The following is a 20,098-nucleotide window of genomic DNA, read 5'->3' as shown; positions in this document are numbered from 1 at the left end:
TGTGATTGGCTCCAGCCACCCTCAACCATGAACATGAGTGGTAGGAAATGAATGGATTGCAATACATGAGAATGTTTTATATTTTTAACGTTATTTTTTATTATTATTAAAGATTTGTCTGCAAGCCAGGTGCAGCCATCAAAAGAGCCACATCTGGCTCGCGAGCTATAGGTTCCCAAACCCTGGCCTAAGGGAATGGTCTAAGAGTTAAATAATCCAGAATGCAACTTAACCCTCTTAGGTCTTTTCACATTTTGAAATTTGTCAAGCAGGTTAACTTCCCTCCTTCCTACTGTAGAAGTGGAGATAGGCGAGTGAGAAGGTGCCCACGAAGGCAGAAAGAATGGAAGGAAAAATAAAATTAAAAGAAAGGAAGCCTCCTCTTCTTGGCGAGGTTGGGCATGCGGCCCCAGCCCCTGTAATGTACGGAGGCAGAGCAGTGGGCTCCGGCCCCTCGGTGTCCTGTCTTCAGTGCCTCTGGTTTCCATCTGCCAGGTCTATCCTGAGGCACCGGGACACGGGGGAAATAAAAAAATAAAAAGAAACAAGAATTCATCTTACCTTTCTTTTGTGATTAGGTTTTCGCTAATAACAGCATCTCCCAAAGTATGATCATCCCACAACCTTTTTAGAATTTCATGGGTACCTATTTTTTTTTTGTGTGTGTGTGTGTGTGTATGTGTGTGTGTGTATTTTTCTGAAGCTGGAAACGGGGAGGCAGACAGACTCCCGCATGCGCCCAACCGGGATCCACCCGGCATGCCCACCAGGGGGTGATGTTCTGCCCATCCAGGGCGTCGCTCGTTGTGACCAGAGCCACTCCAGCACCTGAGGCAGAGGCCATGGAGCCATCCCCAGTGCCCAGGCCATCTATGCTCCAATGGAGCCTTGGCTGCGGGAGGGGAAAAGAGAGACAGAAAGGAAGGAGAGGGGGAGGGGTGGAGAAGCAGATGGGCGCCTCTCCTGTGTGCCCTGGCCAGGAATTGAACCCAGGACTTCCGCACGCCAGGCCGACGCTCTACCACTGAGCCAGGGCCTCGTGGGGACCTATTATAAATGCGATTATCAGGACCCCACCTGCAGAGCTACTAAATCAGAGGATGTGGAAATAGAAGTCCAACTCTATATTTTAAACAAGCAATATATTTACACATGAAAAAGATTTAAAACAATTCATGTAAATTGCTCTGTAATTGTTAGATTATTTATAAAGCCATATACCTCATTGCTCATTCTGTTTCTTCTTCATAATGTTCACCAATGGTACTTAACTTCTCAAATAAAGTGATTTGTTTAAAGCTCACAAATTTATTAGCTTACGGAATCACTTCTATAAACATAAAAGGTACAAAATTATAGGAAGCCTTGCCCTTGTGAAGTCAAACATCCAACAAAGAAATACACACACACACACACAATACTTAATTAGTGTATGGGTGGGACCCTGGCAGAGAAACAGATACAATTTGCTCAAGTATCTAAGTGCCTGGAAACAAAGTTAGCAGGTGACTAAATCAAGCAAGCATCAGACGCCTTGCTCAGGAAGCCAAGGCATTTTCACAAGGAGTTCTGAACGAGGAAGGGTAACTGGGAGCCACCACGGCATGGCACGGCATGGCAGAGCCACATGACCAGAAGACGAGAGGATGAGGGTTGCCATTTCAGTTCGGTCTTCTGTGTGATTCTGAGCAAGTCTTTTCATTTTTCTTTGATTCTGTTTTCTCACTTATACAATCTATTATTTCTTTGTTTCTTTATGCTTCCACTTCATCTGAGAAAGGGTTGAAGGCAGAGAAGATGTCCCAGTTTCTTGTGGTACTAACATCCACTGACTCTAAATTTATCCCATTTTCCTTCTGGAACAAATGGTTCTATAGCCCCAAACTTCTCACAACCAAGAAACACAGATACAGAATAAATTACTACATGCAAACTGAGATCTACTATTGCCCACAGTCAATCACCTTGTGTGCACATGTCTCACAGCTATAAAATTACAGAGCGAAGATTCAAGTCAGCGTTCTAAGGGTGAGTATAGTGTGCAGAATTTCCCTGGTGAGTTCTGCCAGGTAAACCCGCAGGCACCCGGTCAGAGCCTTTCATGTGTTTGCTTCAATGATATCTTGCCCAACAGTATTTTCATAGCATCTTTGACTTCCTTGTTTCTTAAACTGTAAATGACAGGGTTCAACATAGGGGCAAGCACACCATAAAGCAGAGAGATGATTTTATCTATTTCTTGTGAGTCTAATGAAGAAGGCTTTAGGTACATGGACAGCGCAGCCCCGTAATACAAGATCACCACAGTCAGGTGGGCACCACAGGTAGAGAAAGCCTTGTTCCTTCCCTCTGCTGAGCTGATCCGCAGGGTAGCAGACAGGATGAAGACATAAGAGATGCAAATTAAGAGCATGGGAATGGGCAGGAGGAGCACACTGACCACCAGCATGATCATGTCCATGAGCAGTGAGCTTGCGCAGGCTAACTTCAGCACTGCCAGAATTTCGCACGTGAAGTGATTGATGAGATTCCCACAGAGGGGGATCTGCAGGGCAAAACTGGTTTCCAGCAGGGCGGTCAGACAGCCTGTCACCCAGGAGACGATGGCCATGTGCACACAGACCTGCCTGTTCATGACGATCGGGTATCTCAGCGGATTGCAAATGGCCACATAACGGTCATACGCCATCACAGCCAGGAGCACGCACTCCGTGGAGCCCATGGCAAGGGACAGATACATCTGTACAGCACACCCAGAAGAGAGAATGGTTTTCCGGGCTGACAGCAAGTTCACCAGCAAAGTGGGACTAGAAGCAGATGTGTAACAAATATCCATGAAGGAGAGATTTCGTAGGAAAAAGTACATGGGGGTTTGAAGGCGTGAATCTAGGACAGTGACTAAAATTAGAGTGCTGTTTCCCAAGAGGGTTATCAGATAGATTACAAGGCTGAAGACGAAGAGGGCAATCTCTAACTTTGGGTATCTAGAAAAACCCTCCAGGAAGAAAAAGCTCCAACTGGTGAGGTTTTCTCCCCGCATTCCCTCTCTTTCACCTGTGGATACTCTAGGGACGTTCTCTTCATGTCATCTGCGAACACAGAGAGATGGATAAAGGGTAATGTTTGTTTAGTTAGGAAAGCACTTTCAAACTTATTTTCACTATTACAAACACAATTTTACCACACATAACAATCACAGGATTGTGTATCTCTTGTTCTAAAAAGCACAGTATGATCAACATCAAAAGTTGATTCTTCCACAACAAAATTTAGAAGAGAATGACTTTGAAAACCAAAATAAACATATTTAATCTCAGCTCATACTATTATGCTTGACACACAGTAGGTTTTCAGTAAAGAGTTGAAAGTACTGAAGGACAAAAATATGAAAGAACATTGAATAAAGTATTGAGCACAAATTAGAAAATTAAGCCAGATAAGTGAGGAAAAGAAAGCACATTTGTATAGTGAAAACCAGTAATGATCTTCACAGGAAGAAGAGGAGGAATGTTGAGAGAAACAAATACATGAATTTTAAATTAACACCTATGACGTTTGGGGTCTAAATGAACTGTCCTTCCCAGCTCACAGCTTGGAGGTCTATATGCTTATTTCAAAAATGGTGACACTGTTTGAAGTGCTGTAGCTCCCTGCTCTGATTATATTTAAGAACTATTTTACAAGTCACACAAAATCACCCACCTCAAAAAAAAAAAATCACCCACCTCGTGTAAATACTGATACAGCCACTGTACAGTTTAATTCATTACTGAGATCCATCCCTTTGTGAGTATGTAAATAGGTCTAAAAATTATACCAGGCAATACCCTTATTATACATTAAAATTCATGAAGCCCCAGGAAATAGAAAAATTAAACTTGCTGTTTAATTTATCTTAAATTTCTTTGAAAAGACGATGTTAGAACATCTAGTTATCAAGACCCTTAAGGTTTTGAGGGGTTTTTTTTACATTTCACATTATTAACAAGAAACTTGACTAAAGCTTCCCTTGCTTCTGTCCTGACATGCCTCTTTGTCACTTTCAATCTCTTTCCTTCCCCACTAGTTCTTTCCTTTCTATTTTCAATTATACTCACTTGTTCTTAGAAATTCCCTTTCTTGTCACACTACATACGCAAACTGCCATCCTATTTTTGCTTTCTCTCATAAACAGATTCCTCTTATTATATGTTTTATCTTAATATTTCCACTTTCACTTTCTCATCACTGATGTTCTTACCCAGTTTCTCAATTTCAATCAATGTTATTATGTTTCCCAGTTCTCCATATTTTAAAAGTAGCATAGATGGTGATGGTAGAAATAATATTGTGGGCAATGTCTTTTTTCATGCCCCTATAATAGGGGCATGTCATTTTTCAAATAGTTCTCATTATATCACATTATTCTTTTGACTTACATTACATTATTATCTTTGACTTCTCTTCTACTGTATCTCAGATCTAGCCCATTAGTAAGTCCTTGCCTTTTTTTGTTTTAGTCATCAGTCCCTAAGCAGCTGACACTGTAGGTCCAAATATTATCAGTAACACAGAATACCTCCTTTAGTATTCCAGGAAATGCTGTCAGTATTACGTCCCTCTGTAGTACAGCATGCAGTTTTTGCTTTTCTTCCTAAAAGCTCCATTTTTCCTACATCACAGTAGTTAGTTTTGTTTGTTAGATTATTTCTTAGGAATTTCTCTGCCAAATTTTATATTTAACGAATTCTCTACAAAAATCTTACATTATTTTACGAGATTATTTTAAAGAAACAAACTTTTGTGTGTGAGCTACTCTTAAGACTAGCAAAGAAAACATAATTTTTTTAGAATAAAAAATTAGCCCAGTTGCCTGGGACTTGATTTTTTTTTCTTTTTTTAATCGAATTTATTGGGGTGGCACTGGTTAACAGAATTATACAGGTTTCAGGCTCAATTCTATAACACATCTCTATACACCAGGGGTCCCCAAACTTTTTACACAGGGGGCCAGTTCACTGTGCCTCAGACCGTTGGAGGGCCGCCACATACAGTGCTCCTCTCACTGACCACCAATGAAAGAGGTGCCCCTTCCGGAAGTGTGGTGGGGGCCGGATAAATGGCCTCGGGGGCCGCATGCAGCCCACGGGCCACAGTTTGGGGTGTCTGCAGTATACACTGTGTTGTGTGTTTGCCATCACCCAAGTCAAGTCTTTCTCCATCACCATTTATCCCCTCTATCCCCTCCTCCCCCTCCCCCCTCCCCGAATTTCTACTGTTTAAAAATAGTAGCCAAGCCTGACCTGTGGTGGCGCAGTGGATAAAGCGTCGACCTGGAAATGCTGAGGTCGCTGGTTCAAAACCCTGGGCTTGCCTGGTCAAGGCACATATGGGAGTTGATGCTTCCAGCTCCTCCCCCCCTTCTCTCTCTCTGTCTCTCCTCTCTCTCTCTCTCTCTCTCTCCCTCTCCTCTCTAAAATGAATAAAAAAATAAAAAAATAAAAACTTTAAAAAAAAAATAGTAGCCAAGAAAAACTGGTCCTCCCACCTGAATTACCTGTCATCAATTCCAAATGTTGTTTTACGATGTATTTCATAAAGTTAGCTAAGTGCAAGAAAGAATGCAGGTATCCGTGTTTAAAATGTTAAATGCATTATGTGAAAATCAACAGGGCAATTCATTTCTTTCAAAAGTATTAACTGTTACCTCTATAACTAAAAGTGCCAAAGGATAGTAACTGGAACACTATGCAAATTTAAATAATCTGTTATGGGGAATAACTATTGTCCCTGAACAATTTAAAAGTTCAGCTGCTATATACTACAGAGGTTGAAAACTTTAGATCCTTCAGGGAAAATGTCCCAAAGATCCAATTATATCAAACTTCTAAAAGTTGAGACAGAGAGTAAAACACAGTTCCCCAAAAATAATTTCAAAGAACTCACAAAAACAAAGTTTTCTATTCCTCCCTCTCCATCTATACCAAGATTTTTTTCCCCTTACAGTATAGAATACTCAACAGTATATCAAGAAAAGATCCCTAGAATTCTAAGATATATATTTTTTTCATTTGTGAAACTACTCCCTAGTTCTCTGAGACTAAGGGTAGAAATTTACTCTTTAAACCACTTATCCCAACAAGTGATTAGAAATTTTATTCAATATACACATATTGAAAGGGCCGTAAAGCAATGAACCATCCCTCAGTACCAACAGACACACCTAGAACCCAGATATTGGTTTCCAAATACAATTACCAACTAAAAAAAAGAACACATCTTTTGCCCTGGCCAGTTGGCTCAGCGGTAGAGCGTCGGCCTAGCGTGCGGAGGACCCGGGTTTGATTCCTGGCCAGGGCACACAGGAGAAGCGCTCATTTGCTTCTCCACCCCTCCGCCGCACCTTCCTCTCTGTCTCTCTCTTCCCCTCCCGCAGCCAAGGCTCCATTGGAGCAAAAATGGCCCGGGCGCTGGGGATGGCTCTGTGGCCTCTGCCTCAGGCGCTAGAGTGGCTCTGGTCGCAACATGGCGACGCCCAGGATGGGCAGAGCATCGCCCCCTGGTGGGCAGAGTGTCGCCCCATGGTGGGCGTGCCGGGTGGATCCCGGTCGGGCACATGCGGGAGTCTATCTGACTGTCTCTCCCTGTTTCCAGCTTCAGAAAAATGCAAAAGAAAATGCAAAAAAAAAAAAAAAAAGAACACATCTTTTGAGAAATGGCTAGAGTGGGAAAAGGACAAGATTAACTTGAAGTACCTCACCAGACTTCAGTGTAAGGAAGTATAAAAAGAATCACAAGATGTTTCAAAAGGCCATAGATGCCCCCTTAATGGAGCTCTCACTGGCCATATCTGGGACTGATTATTTTGAGCATCAAAATCAATAATGGTAAAAATGGATTTTAATCCATAGAACAAAAATAAGAATGTATAAGTTCTTAGGAAGAAAGGAAAGGCTCTTCCTTATAGTAGGATATCAAAAAATAAATATAGAAGAATGACGTAGTTAGAAAATCATCAATCAAGGTCAAAGGTTATTGCATACAGTGATGAAAAATGACTTGACTTTGGGTGATGGGTACATAACATAATCAACAGTTCAAACGCTATAGAAATGTTTACCTGAAAGCTATGTACTCTTATTGATCAATGTCACAAAGTTAATTTTCTAGATAATTTTTTTTTTGGCCCTGGCTGGTTGGCTCAGCGGTAGAGCGTCGGCCTGGCGTGCAGGGGACCCGGGTTCGATTCCCAGCCAGGGCACATAGGAGAGGCGCCCATTTGCTTCTCCAACCCCCCCCCCCCTCCTTCCTCTCTGTCTCTCTCTTCCCCTCCCGCAGCCAAGGCTCCATTGGAGCAAAGATGGCCTGGGCGCTGGGAATAGCTCCTTGGCCACTGCCCCAGGCGCTAGAGTGGCTCTGGTTGCAACAGAGCGAAGCCCCGAAGGGGCAGAGCATCGCCCCCTGGTGGACAGAGCGTCGCCCCTGGTGGGTGTGCCGGGTGGATCCCGGTCGGGCGCATGCGGGAGTCTGTCAGACTGTCTCTCCCCATTTCCAGCTTCAGAAAAATAAAAAAATAAAAAAATAAAATAAAATAATTAAAAAAAAAAAGTGTTGTAGTAATAGATTCTCATAGATAAAATGTTACAGTAGGTAAATGTAAGTACCATTGTTGTCATAGGTAAAAGCTGAATGAGAAAGAGGATATTTACACGGTGCAAAGTATCCCCCCACAAACTACTTATTACTTCCAAAGCAACAGTACTTATAGTAGCTTTAAGCAGGGAGCCCTTGGAGGATAACCACCTTAACATCACCAACAGTAATGGCACAAATGGACTCCATGTGCTTTCTGATATCCTGCACTGAGGACACAATATCACTTCTGTGGTATTCCTATCAAAAACCCCTAACCTGAGACTAATCATGAGGGAAAACCAGACAAAATTCAACTGACGAATATTGTGCAAAATAACTAGCTTCTATTAAAAAAAAAAAAAAAAGTCAAAACCAGGAAACAAATGAACAAAAGGGCTAAGGAAATGTTCTGAGAGATTAAAAGAACATGCCATGGCCCTGGACGGTTGGCTCAGCGGTAGAGCGTCGGTCTGGCATGCAGGAGTCCCAGGTTCGATTCCCGGCCAGGGCACACAGGAGAGGCTCCCATTTGCTTCTCCACCTTTCCCCCTCTCCTTCCTCTCTGTCTCTCTCTTCCCCTCCCGCAGCCAAGGCTCCATTGGAGCATAGATGGCCTGGGCGCTGAGGATGGCTCTGTGGCCTCTGCCTCAGGCGCTAGAATGGCTCCGGTTGCAGCGAGTATCGCCCCCTGGTGGGCCTGCCGGGTGGATCCCGGTAGGGCGCATGCGGGAGTCTGTCTGACTGCCTCCCTGTTTCCAGCTTCAGAAAAATACAAAAAGGAAAAGAAAAAAGAACATGCCGTGTATGCCTCAGCACTGAGTATTACTAGACCAGGAAAAAATTAGCTCTAGAGTATGTTATTAGGACAAAAGACAAAAATCGAATATGGGATATTAGTAAGAAAACAGACAAAACCCAAATATGGCCTGTGTGGATTTGACAATCAGACGGTATCAGTTAAATTTTCTGAGCTTTGCCTGACCTGTGGTGGCGCAGTGGATAAAGCGTCGACCTGGAAACGCTGAGGTTGCCTGTTCAAAACCCTGGGCTTGCCTGGTCAAGGCACATATGGGAGTTGATGCTTCCTGCTCCTCCCCCCTTCTCTCTCTCTGTCTCTCCTCTCTGTCTCTCCCTCTCCTCTCTAAAATGAATAAATAAAAAGTAAAAAAAAAAAAAAGAAAAAAATTTTTCTGAGCTTCGTAATTGCACTGTGGTTATGCAAGAGAATGTCCTTGTTCTTAAATACTGAAGTATTGAGTGTTCATGGGGCAAAATGTCTCCAACTTACCCTCAGGTATTATATAGTTCATTAAAAATACGTGTTTCGCAAGTTCACCGGGTGGGGTGGCAGCAGCCCTGGTCCCGGGTGGGCACAAGGGGGCTCACCAGGACAAGGGACCGGACACAGGCGGCACGGGGACCCGGCCGGGCAGCCGGGAGGCGGGGCGGGAGTCCCAGGACCCGGTCCGGGTCCCCGTAGGCGTCCCGGCCGGCGGCTCCGCCAGCTGCCTCGCTTTCCGGCCGGGCCGAGCGCGGGAAGACGCAGCCGCAGCCGCAGCCGCAGCCGGGCCAGCGCTCGGCCCGGGACCTGGGCGTCGGGCGTGTCCCGAGGCCTCGGCCTCCTGCTCCGCAGCAACGTGCGGCGGCCCGCGGCTGCCGGGCCTGGGCGCTGGCGGGGCCCGGGGCCTGGCCGGGCGCCCCGTGGCAACCCCAAGGTGAGATCCACCTACGACCAGACCGCCTCCAACTCGAGGTCCAGAGGTTCGGCGGGTGGGGCGAGTGTGCGGGGACCCGGCTGCGGGCCCGACCTCCCGGCAGCCCCGGGCCGCCGGCGCTGGGAGCTCTCCGGGCGCACCTGCGGGAACACACCTGCAGGAACACACCTGCGGGAACACACCTGCGGGAACACACCTGCAAGAACACACCTGCGGCGGGGTGGGACCGGATGCAGGGCCAGGCGTGCGAGGGTGCTGACCACGTGGGCGGCCGGCAGCCCGAGGCATGAGGGCTGTGTCCCAGCCGGGGCCGTGCCCCTGGACGGGCCGTCCCATCCCCGTCTGCGGTGACGGTGGCGGTGGAGCTGCTCGGCGAAGTGTGGAAGACAGACAGGCAACTCCAGACAGCCCCCACCGCCTCCTCTCAGCGGCGCACTAGTGCTAAAGGTCCCCCTTCCCCTGTCCCTCACACTCAGCGACCTGGGCCTGTCCCCTGTGGCCATCCTCATGTCTCTTAGTGCCATGTGGCCCTTGCCGTCTGCATGACATCACCGTTTTGTACATGCCTCCAGCAGAGGCTGGGCTCCCTCTGGCCTGTGAATTTGAGCACACTGCCCTCGTGTTTACTCATGAGTCCTGTGCTTGTATTTCATGTTCTGTGTCCCATTTCCCGGGGTGCCTGAGTCACCTGGAACCACGGCCCTATAGCCATAGCCAGGTCCCAGCCTGGTGGCCCTATAGCCATAGCTGGGTCCCAGCCTGGTGCGTTCCACCCTAGGCAGCAGGGGCATCCTCCCTGCCCCCCCCCCCCCCACTCTGCTGCCTTGGGCCTCAGCCAGGCCTCACAGCCTGCGTTCCAGGTGTTGCTTCGCTGCCTTGGCCTGGCACAAGGTGACATCCCCCCCTCCCAGGACCACCCTCTCAAGGTAGAATAAACTAGATCCTGTTACTCCCTCCCTTTCCGCCCCGCCCCCCACACACAGTTCATTCTAGTCATGTGTGGAGAGCAGGTATATTTATTACCACGTTCCTTTTGCAAGGTCTGCAGTTTGCATCTTTCCCCCGTTCTTACGACAGTTCACTTCAGGGAAGCACGGGAGCTCCAGAGAGAGGTCCATCAGAATTTGGTCGTACCACATGAATAAGCAGATTTTATTCCTCCTTAGGAAAAGAAGAGACCTAGCAACTAGATTGAATAATATAAGAATTAACAACAGAGCTAATTAAGTTATAGAATATTTGGAGGATAAGGGGCTAAAATGGCTCAGGCATGAGCTTGAAACAGTTAAACCTGCTATACACAGTGAGCTTCATTGTAAGACAGGGGACATCATAGTTAATGACTTTGCAGTTTTAATATTAATCTTGAAACTTTATTTTCCTAAAGGTCAGCACTCACAATAAATCTCTTCCATCACTAGGCAACAGGAATTTTGCTAGAAGATTGACAGTAAGATATTAAATAGAAATAATAGGCATTGGTATCAAAGGAAATAAAATTATCCCTTGCAAACTATATGGTTTTATATCCAAAGAGAATAAATTAAAACTATTCCCCAGCAATAGTTTCATAAAGTTGCCTCATAAAAGATAAATAAAAATCAATAATTTTCTTACAGCTAGTTGAAAGATAGTGACCAGAAAAAGATACCATTATATTAAAATTTTGAGATATTAAAATGACTAAAAGAACAATGCAGAAAATGAAGGGAACAATAAAATTTTAATAAGCAATGTCATAATCAATAAACTAAATAAATCCTGATGTCAAATCTAGAGAGCACCTCTAAACATGTATTATTTTGATCAATAAAAAATTAATTCTTGTAAAACACAGTACTACTAGATTAAAATGAAACCTTCAAAACTGAAGAGATGTTTCCATAAAAGATGTTAGAGATGAAAGAGGCTCTTAGAGTCATTTTTCACAAAACCAAACAAAATAACATAACTTCAGCAACTCTACCTTTCAGAAGAGAGGCATAATTATCTCATCTCCTAGTTATGTGGCTTTTATTTAGAAAAACACTCAAGGGGGTCTGTTTTATTGTGAAAGCAAGGTCTGGGCTTATTCAAATGGAAAAAATATATAAAAAATAACTACATTATTCCATTTCCTAATGAAGTTAGAGGATTTTTTTTTTTTTTTTTTTTTTGTATTTTTCTGAAGCTGGAAACGGGGAGAGACAGTCAGACAGACTCCCGCATGCGCCCGACCGGGATCCACCTGGCACACCCACCAGGGGTGACACTCTGCCCACCAGGGGGCGATGCTCTGCCCCTCCGGGGCGTCGCTATGCCGCGACCAGAGCCACTCTAGCACCTGGGGCAGAGGCCAAGGAGCCATCCCCAGCGCCCGGGCCAATGGAGCCTTTTGCTGCGGGAGGGGAAGAGAGAGACAGAAAGGAAGGAGGGGTGTGGGGGTGGAGAAGCAAATGGGCGCTTCTCCTATGTGCCCTGGCCGGGAATCGAACCCGGGTCCCCCACACGCCAGGCCAACGCTCTACCGCTGAGCCAACTGGCCAGGGCAAAGTTAGAGGATTTTGAAGTTCAATCTTAGTTTCTTCAAAAGGATTTTTGGAACACTGGGAGAGAAGAGAGTGAAGAGGGTATTAGGAGAGAAGAGAAACCCCAGAAATCTTGAGGACTAAGAGGAATACAGAGAAACTAGCCAATGAGAAATAGCTAGTAGCAGAAAAGGATAAGGATCTACAAAAATAGTTCCATCTCACACTGAATTTTCAGTAGTCGGCTGGTCTTAGCTATTCTCTACTCCCGTTACTAATCCCCCAAAGCTCAATTAAAACTATATAAACAGCCTGACCAGGCGGTGGCGCAGTGGATAGAGTGTCTGACTGGGATGCAGAAGGACCCAGGTTTGAGACCCCAGGGTTGCTAGCTTGAGCGTGGGCTCATCTGGCTTGAGCAAAAAGCTCACTAGAATGGATCCAAGGTCACTGGCTCGAGCGGGGGGTTACTTAGTCTGCTGAAGGCCTGCGGTCATGGCACATATGAGAAAGCAATCAATGAACAACTACGGTGTCACAACGAAAAACTGATGATTGATGCTTCTTATCTCTCTCTGTTCCTGTCTGTCTGTCCCTATCTATCCTTCTATCTGACTCTGTGTCCCTGTTTAAAAACAAAACAAAACAAAAAACATATATAAACACACCAATCTTGGGTAATGGAGCTTTGGGTAATGGAGGAACAAGAGTAGCTACCAAAATGCAGAACTATGGGTACAAGGCATGTAAGGAAACCTGCCAAGTCACTAGCTGACCACTAAGCTAACTGCTCAGAGGCTTTAGTGGCCACATACAATAAAGAACTGAGACTTTACAGAATTAGTTCAGAAAGTCACTAAAAAAGAAAACAGTTACAATAAACTCTGGAATGGGAGGGGACTATGATTTCCAGAGTTGCCACATATTAAATGTCTAGTTTTCAACAAAAAATTATGAGACATGCAGAGAAACAGGAAAGTATGGCCCAAATTTAATGATAGGAGAGTCAACCCATCAAGAAGACATAGCAACTATAAATATATATGACCTAAAAATCAGAACCCCAAAATATTTGTAATAGAAACTGACAGAATTAGAGAAAGAAAGACAATTCAGCAACAATAGAAGACCTTAATACTTTCAGTAATTGGCAGAACTAGACAGTGTATCAACTAAGACATAGAAGGCTGAAACAATACCACAAATCAACTAGACTTAACACCATATATAGAACACCCCACCCAACAACACATATGTATGTATTCATTCTCAAGTACACATAGAACATTATCTGATTTTGTACCATTAAATATGAATTATAGTGTCTTTGGATTCCTTCCCTCCAAAGTATGCTTGCAATATCCATGTCGATGTGTGGGACTGCAGCTTGTCCATTTTGTATTGCTGTATAATTGTCTAGTTTATAACATACTTTATCCACTGTTACTTTATTAAACATTTGACTTGTCTCCACTTTGGGGGTATTTCAACTAATGTTATAAATCTGCATGTATATGTCTTTTGGTACATGTAAGTGCACATTACTCTTGGATATATACTTGAGAGTGAAAAAGAAGTGATAGAGCATGTTTAAGTCACCCTTGGTAGCTAGTGCTACTTGATTTTCCAATATGGTATGAAAATGTAGTTACTACAAGGAATAGCAGCTTCCTGTTGCTGTGTAACAAAGTAACCAAAACTTAGTACCTTAAAACAATAACCAGTGTCTTTTATCCCACTGAAGCCTGGTTCAGGAATTCAGACTATTTAAGAGTGTTTGTGGAAGAATGCGTAGGATGAGCTTGGCAAGAATTTTTGGATCAGAGATCTATTTTTTCTTTAGGCAGGAGCTGGTTTGAGCTGGCGGTCAGAGGAATGGGCTGATCCTTTAAGAATTAAAGGCTCTGTAAAACTAATTAAAAGACAGGATACATTTTGTGACTAAATATTCTCTAGGGATTCAAAGTTATTTTATTAGGGAATTTGCATTCTAATATTGGAAGTTACATATCAAAAGGACACTTAGCAAGCCCTCAGATCTTACATATCTCACGATGAATTAGGTGAGCACCAACACAGAGAGACCATGGAGGCTTCTCCCCAAGTAACTCAGGAAAGATGCCACGCACACATTGGAATGAATGGTGAATAGGCACAGGCAACTGAGAATATGGCAGGCGGCTGGGCCTCCTTTGGTTTTTAAAGTATAGTCAATGCCTCAGAAGCTAAACTAGTTTCCTAGAGAGCCAGTAAAAATTAACGCACTACGTCAGAAGAACTGGTCATGCAGCTTTTATTTCTCACTTCATCTCTTCTCGGCCATGGGTAGGATATTCCTTTCCAGTAAGACTATCACATGCTTAGTCAGCTGAGTACATATTGCAGAGGATTCCATGAAGACTTTGCATATAAAATACAAAAATCTGTTACATATACATCCATTAACAACAGTTTGTACATTACAATGAGTGCCAATGTCAAAATAACTCCCTGTACTTAACAAGCAGCATGAAAATATTGTGGCAGCAGCCGGTAGAAACACCCCTCAATGGGCAGACAGTGTTCACACAGTGCAATTGCTACGAGAGCACAAATCAACACGGTCACATCTTTTTTCTTTTCTTTTTCTTGATAGTAAATACACAAGTAAAAGATGGAAGGGGAAAACAATGGGGATATGGTGGCAGTCAGTCTTATTGTGCAGATAAACTGTATCACAGGCAGAATCACTGGCAATTATAAACTGGACACAAACGTTCAAGGAGCCACCGCTCTTTATCACCAAAAAGACAGTGTTATACTTTCATTGTTTTGACCAACTGCCAAACTTCAGGTACCTCCTCTCCACATATCAATAACTTTGTGGAGATATATCTGGTACTTATTCCAGGAATAAGGAACTCAGTAATTAGACTCAATCAAGCAGGTACTGGTACGACAAGGAGCACAGGATATTTCTATGGGAAAAGAATCATAAAAACCTGTTCCAGGTAGCTTTGGAAAAAGGCAGAAAACATAAACATGCATGGGTCCTTCTTCCACTTGTTCACCAGTACCAACATTCCATAATTACAAACTGTTTTTAACCCTTTTAAATAAATATGTGCCCACATGCACACCTAAGCTGCATTGAGAGACCATGATTTAGCATTACTCACTGTGCAAATGACTTGGCTGGTCAAGGTGAAGGCATTATGTGTATAAATTAGAAATGTGCTTAGAAAGCTAAAAGAAATTAATTCACTAGCACTAAGCACTAAGGTTCAAGTATCTTAGCACCTTTCTCAGCACCATGGGAAATTCCCAATATGAAGTAACAAAAAGTTTTAAAAAACATAAAATTTTATGAGGCTTTAACATTTCATATGGACCAAGAGCACAATTCTCGCCCTTCACGCTAGTTTCCAACACTACCTGGCCTACCCCGCCTTCCTGCCTACGAAGAGCATCCCAGGTACTGAAAATGAAAGTCAGAGGGCACTTAGTGGAGGGGAGGTACTGATCAGAACACCGTGAGGCCATAAGACTTTCTGAAAAACATCCAAAGTTGATTTTTTCCTCAAGTAAAAGCCAATCACAAGTGGAATTCCATGATACATTCCTTACAACTCAAAATTATATTAATATCAGCTAAGAGGATGCTTTGGCAATGAACACTTAAAATTTTCATTTGTGAATCCCTTACCCAATCAGAAGCAACAGCAGAACACAGCATATACAGCCAAGTGTAGGTACTACCTACCTATGGCAGTGTTTCAAACTGTGAGTAGCAACCCATTTTATGAGTCAGGAAATGAATTCAGTGAGCATTTAAAACAGTAGGAGTGTGGGAGGGATCAAAGTATATCACACATGATAAGAGCCTTTATTCTTTCATAAAACATTTTAAAGATTCTATATTCTCTCTCTCTCTCTCTCTCTCACACACACACACACACACACACACACACACACACACTATTCTGGTCAAATGTGAAAAGCTATTTTTACTATGAGTCACAGTCAAAAAAGTTTAAAATACATTTCTCAATAGAGACCACCTAAAATAATAAACCTGAAGTTTTAACCCCAGTCTTAATGTCAGTAAGGGGTCAATAATGAGTGTAAACTAAATTTGTGCTTGGAAATCAAAGGGAGCTAGTGTTCTCAGTTTACCTTAAACACTTATGTTAGACTTGTTTTCCCCTTACCCTACACCCTTAGGTAGGGGTATGAGCAATATCAGGAAAGGAAGAATCCCCAACTATAAGTATTTATTTTAAGTGGTATCAAGTTATTCCCAAATGGTGAATTAAAATGCTTTTCTTTCCATCCTAAAGTTATACTGTTAGCATAAAAGTAGGTATAAAATTTTCAGTTGTCTTTACAGTTTTGAGATTATAAATCAAAAGTCATAATTTCATTGTTGGTTTGGGTTTTGCAAAATACGCAACCACAGACAGAAGGAGCCATCTGCCCTAATCTACCCGCATCTGCCTGTAAAGGAAGACAATCTGAATTATCATACAGAGGCCAAATTCTCCCTCTCGACCTGTAAAGAAAGATGATAAACAATTACTTTCTAAAAATCATCTAAACAAATGACAAGACAATGTTCTGAATTTCAAGACTATATCGATGTCAGTTCAGTTCCGGTTCAGGGACTGCTGCACGCACTTCACCTTGGGAGGATCTTGGGCAGCCAGGGTTAGCACTAATTGGCAGCTAGTTGCAAAAGAGTATTTCCCGGGCAGGTCATCAAACACCTGGTTTCCAGCCTTGGCAGCACAGGCCTCAGAGAGGAAGCTATGTCATTGCATAGCCTATTTCTTCAGGTGTAAAGCAGAGGGGTTAAACTGGGTGATTTACAGAGTCCCTTCCTGAAATAACTTTAATTTGGATGCAGTCCTAAGATTTTCATTCAGCTTGTTCTACAACTTTGTCTATTACTTTAACAACAGCTTTAATCTTCTAATACTATTTCCATCAGTTTCACCTACAACCACCTCTCAAATATCCATGTTCCACTAAGCTCACTCAGCCTAGATCCTTTAAAAGCATCAAGTAAAATAAAGCTAATAAGGAACAAAATTTAAGGCATTTTTTTTTATTTCAGCCAAGGAATGATGCATGCTACAGATTAATCTTTACTTTCCCCACTTGGTTTTTCAAAGACCACCATTTCAACCCCAACGAACATGGCACTTGTTTGTTTCCTTTCCTCCTGACTTATTCCAGATTCTCAAGTGTTTTCTTCAGTAAGGACGCCTTCTCCTGCAGCTCAGGCCTGCTGTCTGTCTCCATCGTTGCTAAAGACTCAATCAGGAGCACTCTGCATTCAGACGTCAAACTTTCCCACTGTTTCGATTCTGAATGGAAAGAGAAAGCAGAAAAAAAGATTCCTCACAGAACAAGCAAGCCAAAAAAACCAAAAGGCCTTCCTGTTTTTTTCTCCATATTTCAGACCCCCAAAATAAATGCATATAATGATCACAGGTGCAGCAGCTGTCTCCCGGATGACCGCTGACATAACCCGCGAGCATATCAGGGCGTCTCGTGCTCTGCCCCAGCATCTGTGGGACAAGGGAAGCCAGGGACACAGGGACACCGAAGCCAGCGGGAAGAAGGAACTATCACGGGAGGGCACACCATGACAAAAAGGCCACTTCAACACCACAGAAAGCCTCTTTTTACGTTCAGTAAAAAAAAGTCTTGAAAAAATTTCATAGCTGCAAAGTCAGTTTCAACAGACGACATTTTATTACTCTTTTCTTAAGGGAAGCATCAGAGAAACCCAGACAGTAAGACCCTAAATCTTGTTGTGAGGGCCTGCCACTTTCTAGTGATACCACATCCTGCAAGTTATTTCACTGTTTGGCATCGTTTTCATTTTATTTTTTGTCTAGAATTCATACATATTTGGCAAACAGTGGGAATTCGATGACACAGCTAGGTGCTAGCTCTTCCATGTCAACAGGGAAAAGGGGTCACAAGGTGTCTGTGTTACTGAGTCTAACAAGCCTGCTCTGTGGAGCCCGGAGAGAGACGCTTTCACTGCTAAGCAAAAATGGAGAAGTAGAAACTGCAAATATACAGTATCTGGAGAAAACTGCTCCTTCTTCCCCAGTCTTAATCCACGGGGCTAAAAATAATAAAAAAAAAAAAAAGAAAAGAGTCCTCCTTTATATATCAGTAACAGATATACCACTGAAGAAAACATTTTCTTTTATCATAATACAACAGGCCATTAGAAGAAATCTTAGTAAGAAGTTTAAAAAAAGAAAACCAGGTTAAAAAATAGGATTAAGAGAACTGCTATCAAATTAGACGGCTCAGGCAGGTGAGTGCCGCTGCTCTGGCCACTGCGCTTCTCAGTGCCGTCCTGTCGATGCACGTGTGGCAGTGAGCTTTCCCTCACCGCTGCGGACCACGTGCTCGCCTACCCAGCAAGCCTTAAACCAGGGTTCACGCTGGAAGCAAAAGCCATCATTCTAAGATAACGACAGCTTCATAATACATAAAAAGTACATAAAATAAAATGTAAATGCTTAAAAAATTTAAAAGTTTTAGCTACTAAACTTTTAGTCTAGCCTACTTGGATGTGCATATATGTTAATTTGTATTTTAGTGCGTGTGCTTTTTAAAAGGAACAGAAATAACAAATTCTAAAACATATGCTATAACATATCCTGGCTTTCTGGCCCTCCAGTCAGAACTATCAAGAACTCACCTTCAAGTTTTTTAAGCAGTAATTCTATCACAGACAAAGCTTCTGTTCTCACAGATGAGTAGGTCTTATTTTCTAAGAAGAAAATCATATAATGCAGATTTTTATATGCCTTATAAACAAAAGCTCCAACATTAAGTTACTGTTACTGAAAGAGGTTCAGAAATTATAAATTCAGGGAAAGACATGCCTTTTCTTAAATAAGCTTCCCTTTGCTTGTTTATCTATCATTAAATACTTGAAATGTGCTAGGTATCCACAATTCTTACTTTAAAAGAAAAACATCAGCCGAATATATTAATCACCAAAACAAACGGCAATGTTTAAAGGACCCATTTTAGAAGTGGGAATTCAAAAGACACTACCTCAAACACATAGTCATCTTCTCGTAATATCTAAGAAAAGTCTCTAGGTTTGCACGACCTCCTCATTACAACAAAGAACATTATACAACCCAGGCTTATGGCTAAATCAGGGATACCTGCCAGTGCCCCTGTAAAGGCTAGTTTCTTAACTGCCAGTTCTTTAACCAAAAGCACAGTACCTCCAAGAATTACAACTAGAAATATGCTTCCTTGGTATCTACTCTAGATACAGCATCGAGTTCACGGTGAAATGATCTATCGAAAAAATTAACACACAACCAAACCGCAGCAAGGAAAGTGCAAGATGAGCTTATTACATCCAGTTATGTACAAAGTACAGAAGTGCTTATAAGAATGAGAGTAACAGCCCTGGCCGGTTGGCTCAGCGGTAGAGCGTCGGCCTGGCGTGTGGGGGACCGGGGTTCGATTCCCAGCCAGGGCACATAGGAGAAGCGCCCATTTGCTTTTCCACCGCCCCCCCTCCGCCCCCCCTCCTTCCTCTCTGTCTCTCTCTTCCCCTCCCGCAGCTGAGGCTCCAGTGGAGCAAAGATGGCCCAGGCACTGGGGATGGCTCCTTGGCCTCTGCCCCAGGCGCTGGAGTGGCTCTGGTCGCAGCAGAGCGACACCCCGGAGGGGCAGAGCATCGCCCCCTGGTGGGCAGAGCATCGCCCCTGATGGGCATGCCAGGTGGATCCCGGTCGGGCACATGCGGGAGTCTGACTGTCTCTCCCCGTTTCCAGCTTCAGAAAAATACAAAAAATAAAATAAAAAAGAATGACAGTAACCTGTCAACCCATCACAGGAGTCAGCTTGAAGGAGCTTCCACTGACCAAATCCAGGACAATTTGAGCAACAAATTACCGTAGTCAGAAAAATAATTAATTATAAACCAATTGGAGAAAATGGAATCCATAAGTCAGTATTGATATGTGGTAAGGTACCAAAAAGTTTCAAAATTAATATTGATATATATGGAATAAAGGTCAGGCTTTCTGTCCCATCCTTTCCTTGGGGAGGGAGGAAGAAGAATGTAGAAGCTTCCTGACTTACAAGGACAATGGGTCATTTAGTTTTAACTATAGAATAAAGGTTGTCTGAGGAACTTCCTTTCCTTTTCAATAAGAGACAAAATTTACATACCCACGCTACACTAATTTTAACTTTTCCTGGAATCCTGAGAGTAACATACAC

At 43.2% G+C, this 20,098-nt stretch overlaps 2 protein-coding genes and 1 non-coding gene across 7 annotated transcripts in view; 1 reads left to right on the top strand and 2 right to left on the bottom strand.

Moving 5' to 3' along the window:
• The first annotated feature begins 376 nt into the window (after nt 1-376).
• On the top strand, nt 377-521 carry LOC136327439 (small nucleolar RNA SNORA57). The gene has a single exon (XR_010729655.1). It is a non-coding gene; the product is annotated as a small nucleolar RNA SNORA57 (small nucleolar RNA).
• A 1,568-nt stretch (nt 522-2,089) lies between these two features.
• On the bottom strand, nt 2,090-3,078 carry OR2K2 (olfactory receptor family 2 subfamily K member 2). Its single transcript, XM_066254672.1, has one exon. It carries the CDS (start codon nt 3,038-3,040, stop codon nt 2,090-2,092), a length of 951 nt encoding a protein of 316 aa, XP_066110769.1. The 5' UTR covers nt 3,041-3,078.
• An 11,037-nt stretch (nt 3,079-14,115) lies between these two features.
• The window catches only part of ECPAS (Ecm29 proteasome adaptor and scaffold), a 123,498-nt gene continuing 117,515 nt past the window's right edge, over nt 14,116-20,098 (bottom strand). For all 5 annotated transcript variants that reach the window (XM_066256533.1, XM_066256531.1, XM_066256532.1 and 2 more), the window contains 2 exons: nt 18,546-18,617; nt 14,116-17,184 (listed from right to left, as the gene is read on the bottom strand). In XM_066256533.1, the coding sequence (XP_066112630.1) occupies nt 17,045-17,184; nt 18,546-18,617 (212 nt within the window). In that variant the 3' untranslated portion in view covers nt 14,116-17,044. The remainder of the gene's footprint in view (nt 17,185-18,545; nt 18,618-20,098) is intronic.

Source organism: Saccopteryx bilineata, chromosome 2 (assembly GCF_036850765.1).
Source record: "Saccopteryx bilineata isolate mSacBil1 chromosome 2, mSacBil1_pri_phased_curated, whole genome shotgun sequence".
NCBI classification, from domain to species: Eukaryota; Metazoa; Chordata; class Mammalia; order Chiroptera; family Emballonuridae; genus Saccopteryx; species Saccopteryx bilineata.
This window is presented reverse-complemented; position numbering and strand designations above follow the sequence as displayed.

Excerpts from the sequence above, each read along its gene's own strand:
- OR2K2 (XM_066254672.1), bottom strand. The coding sequence starts at position 3,040 with ATGCGGGGAGAAAACCTCACCAGTTGGAGCTTTTTCTTCCTGGAGGGT.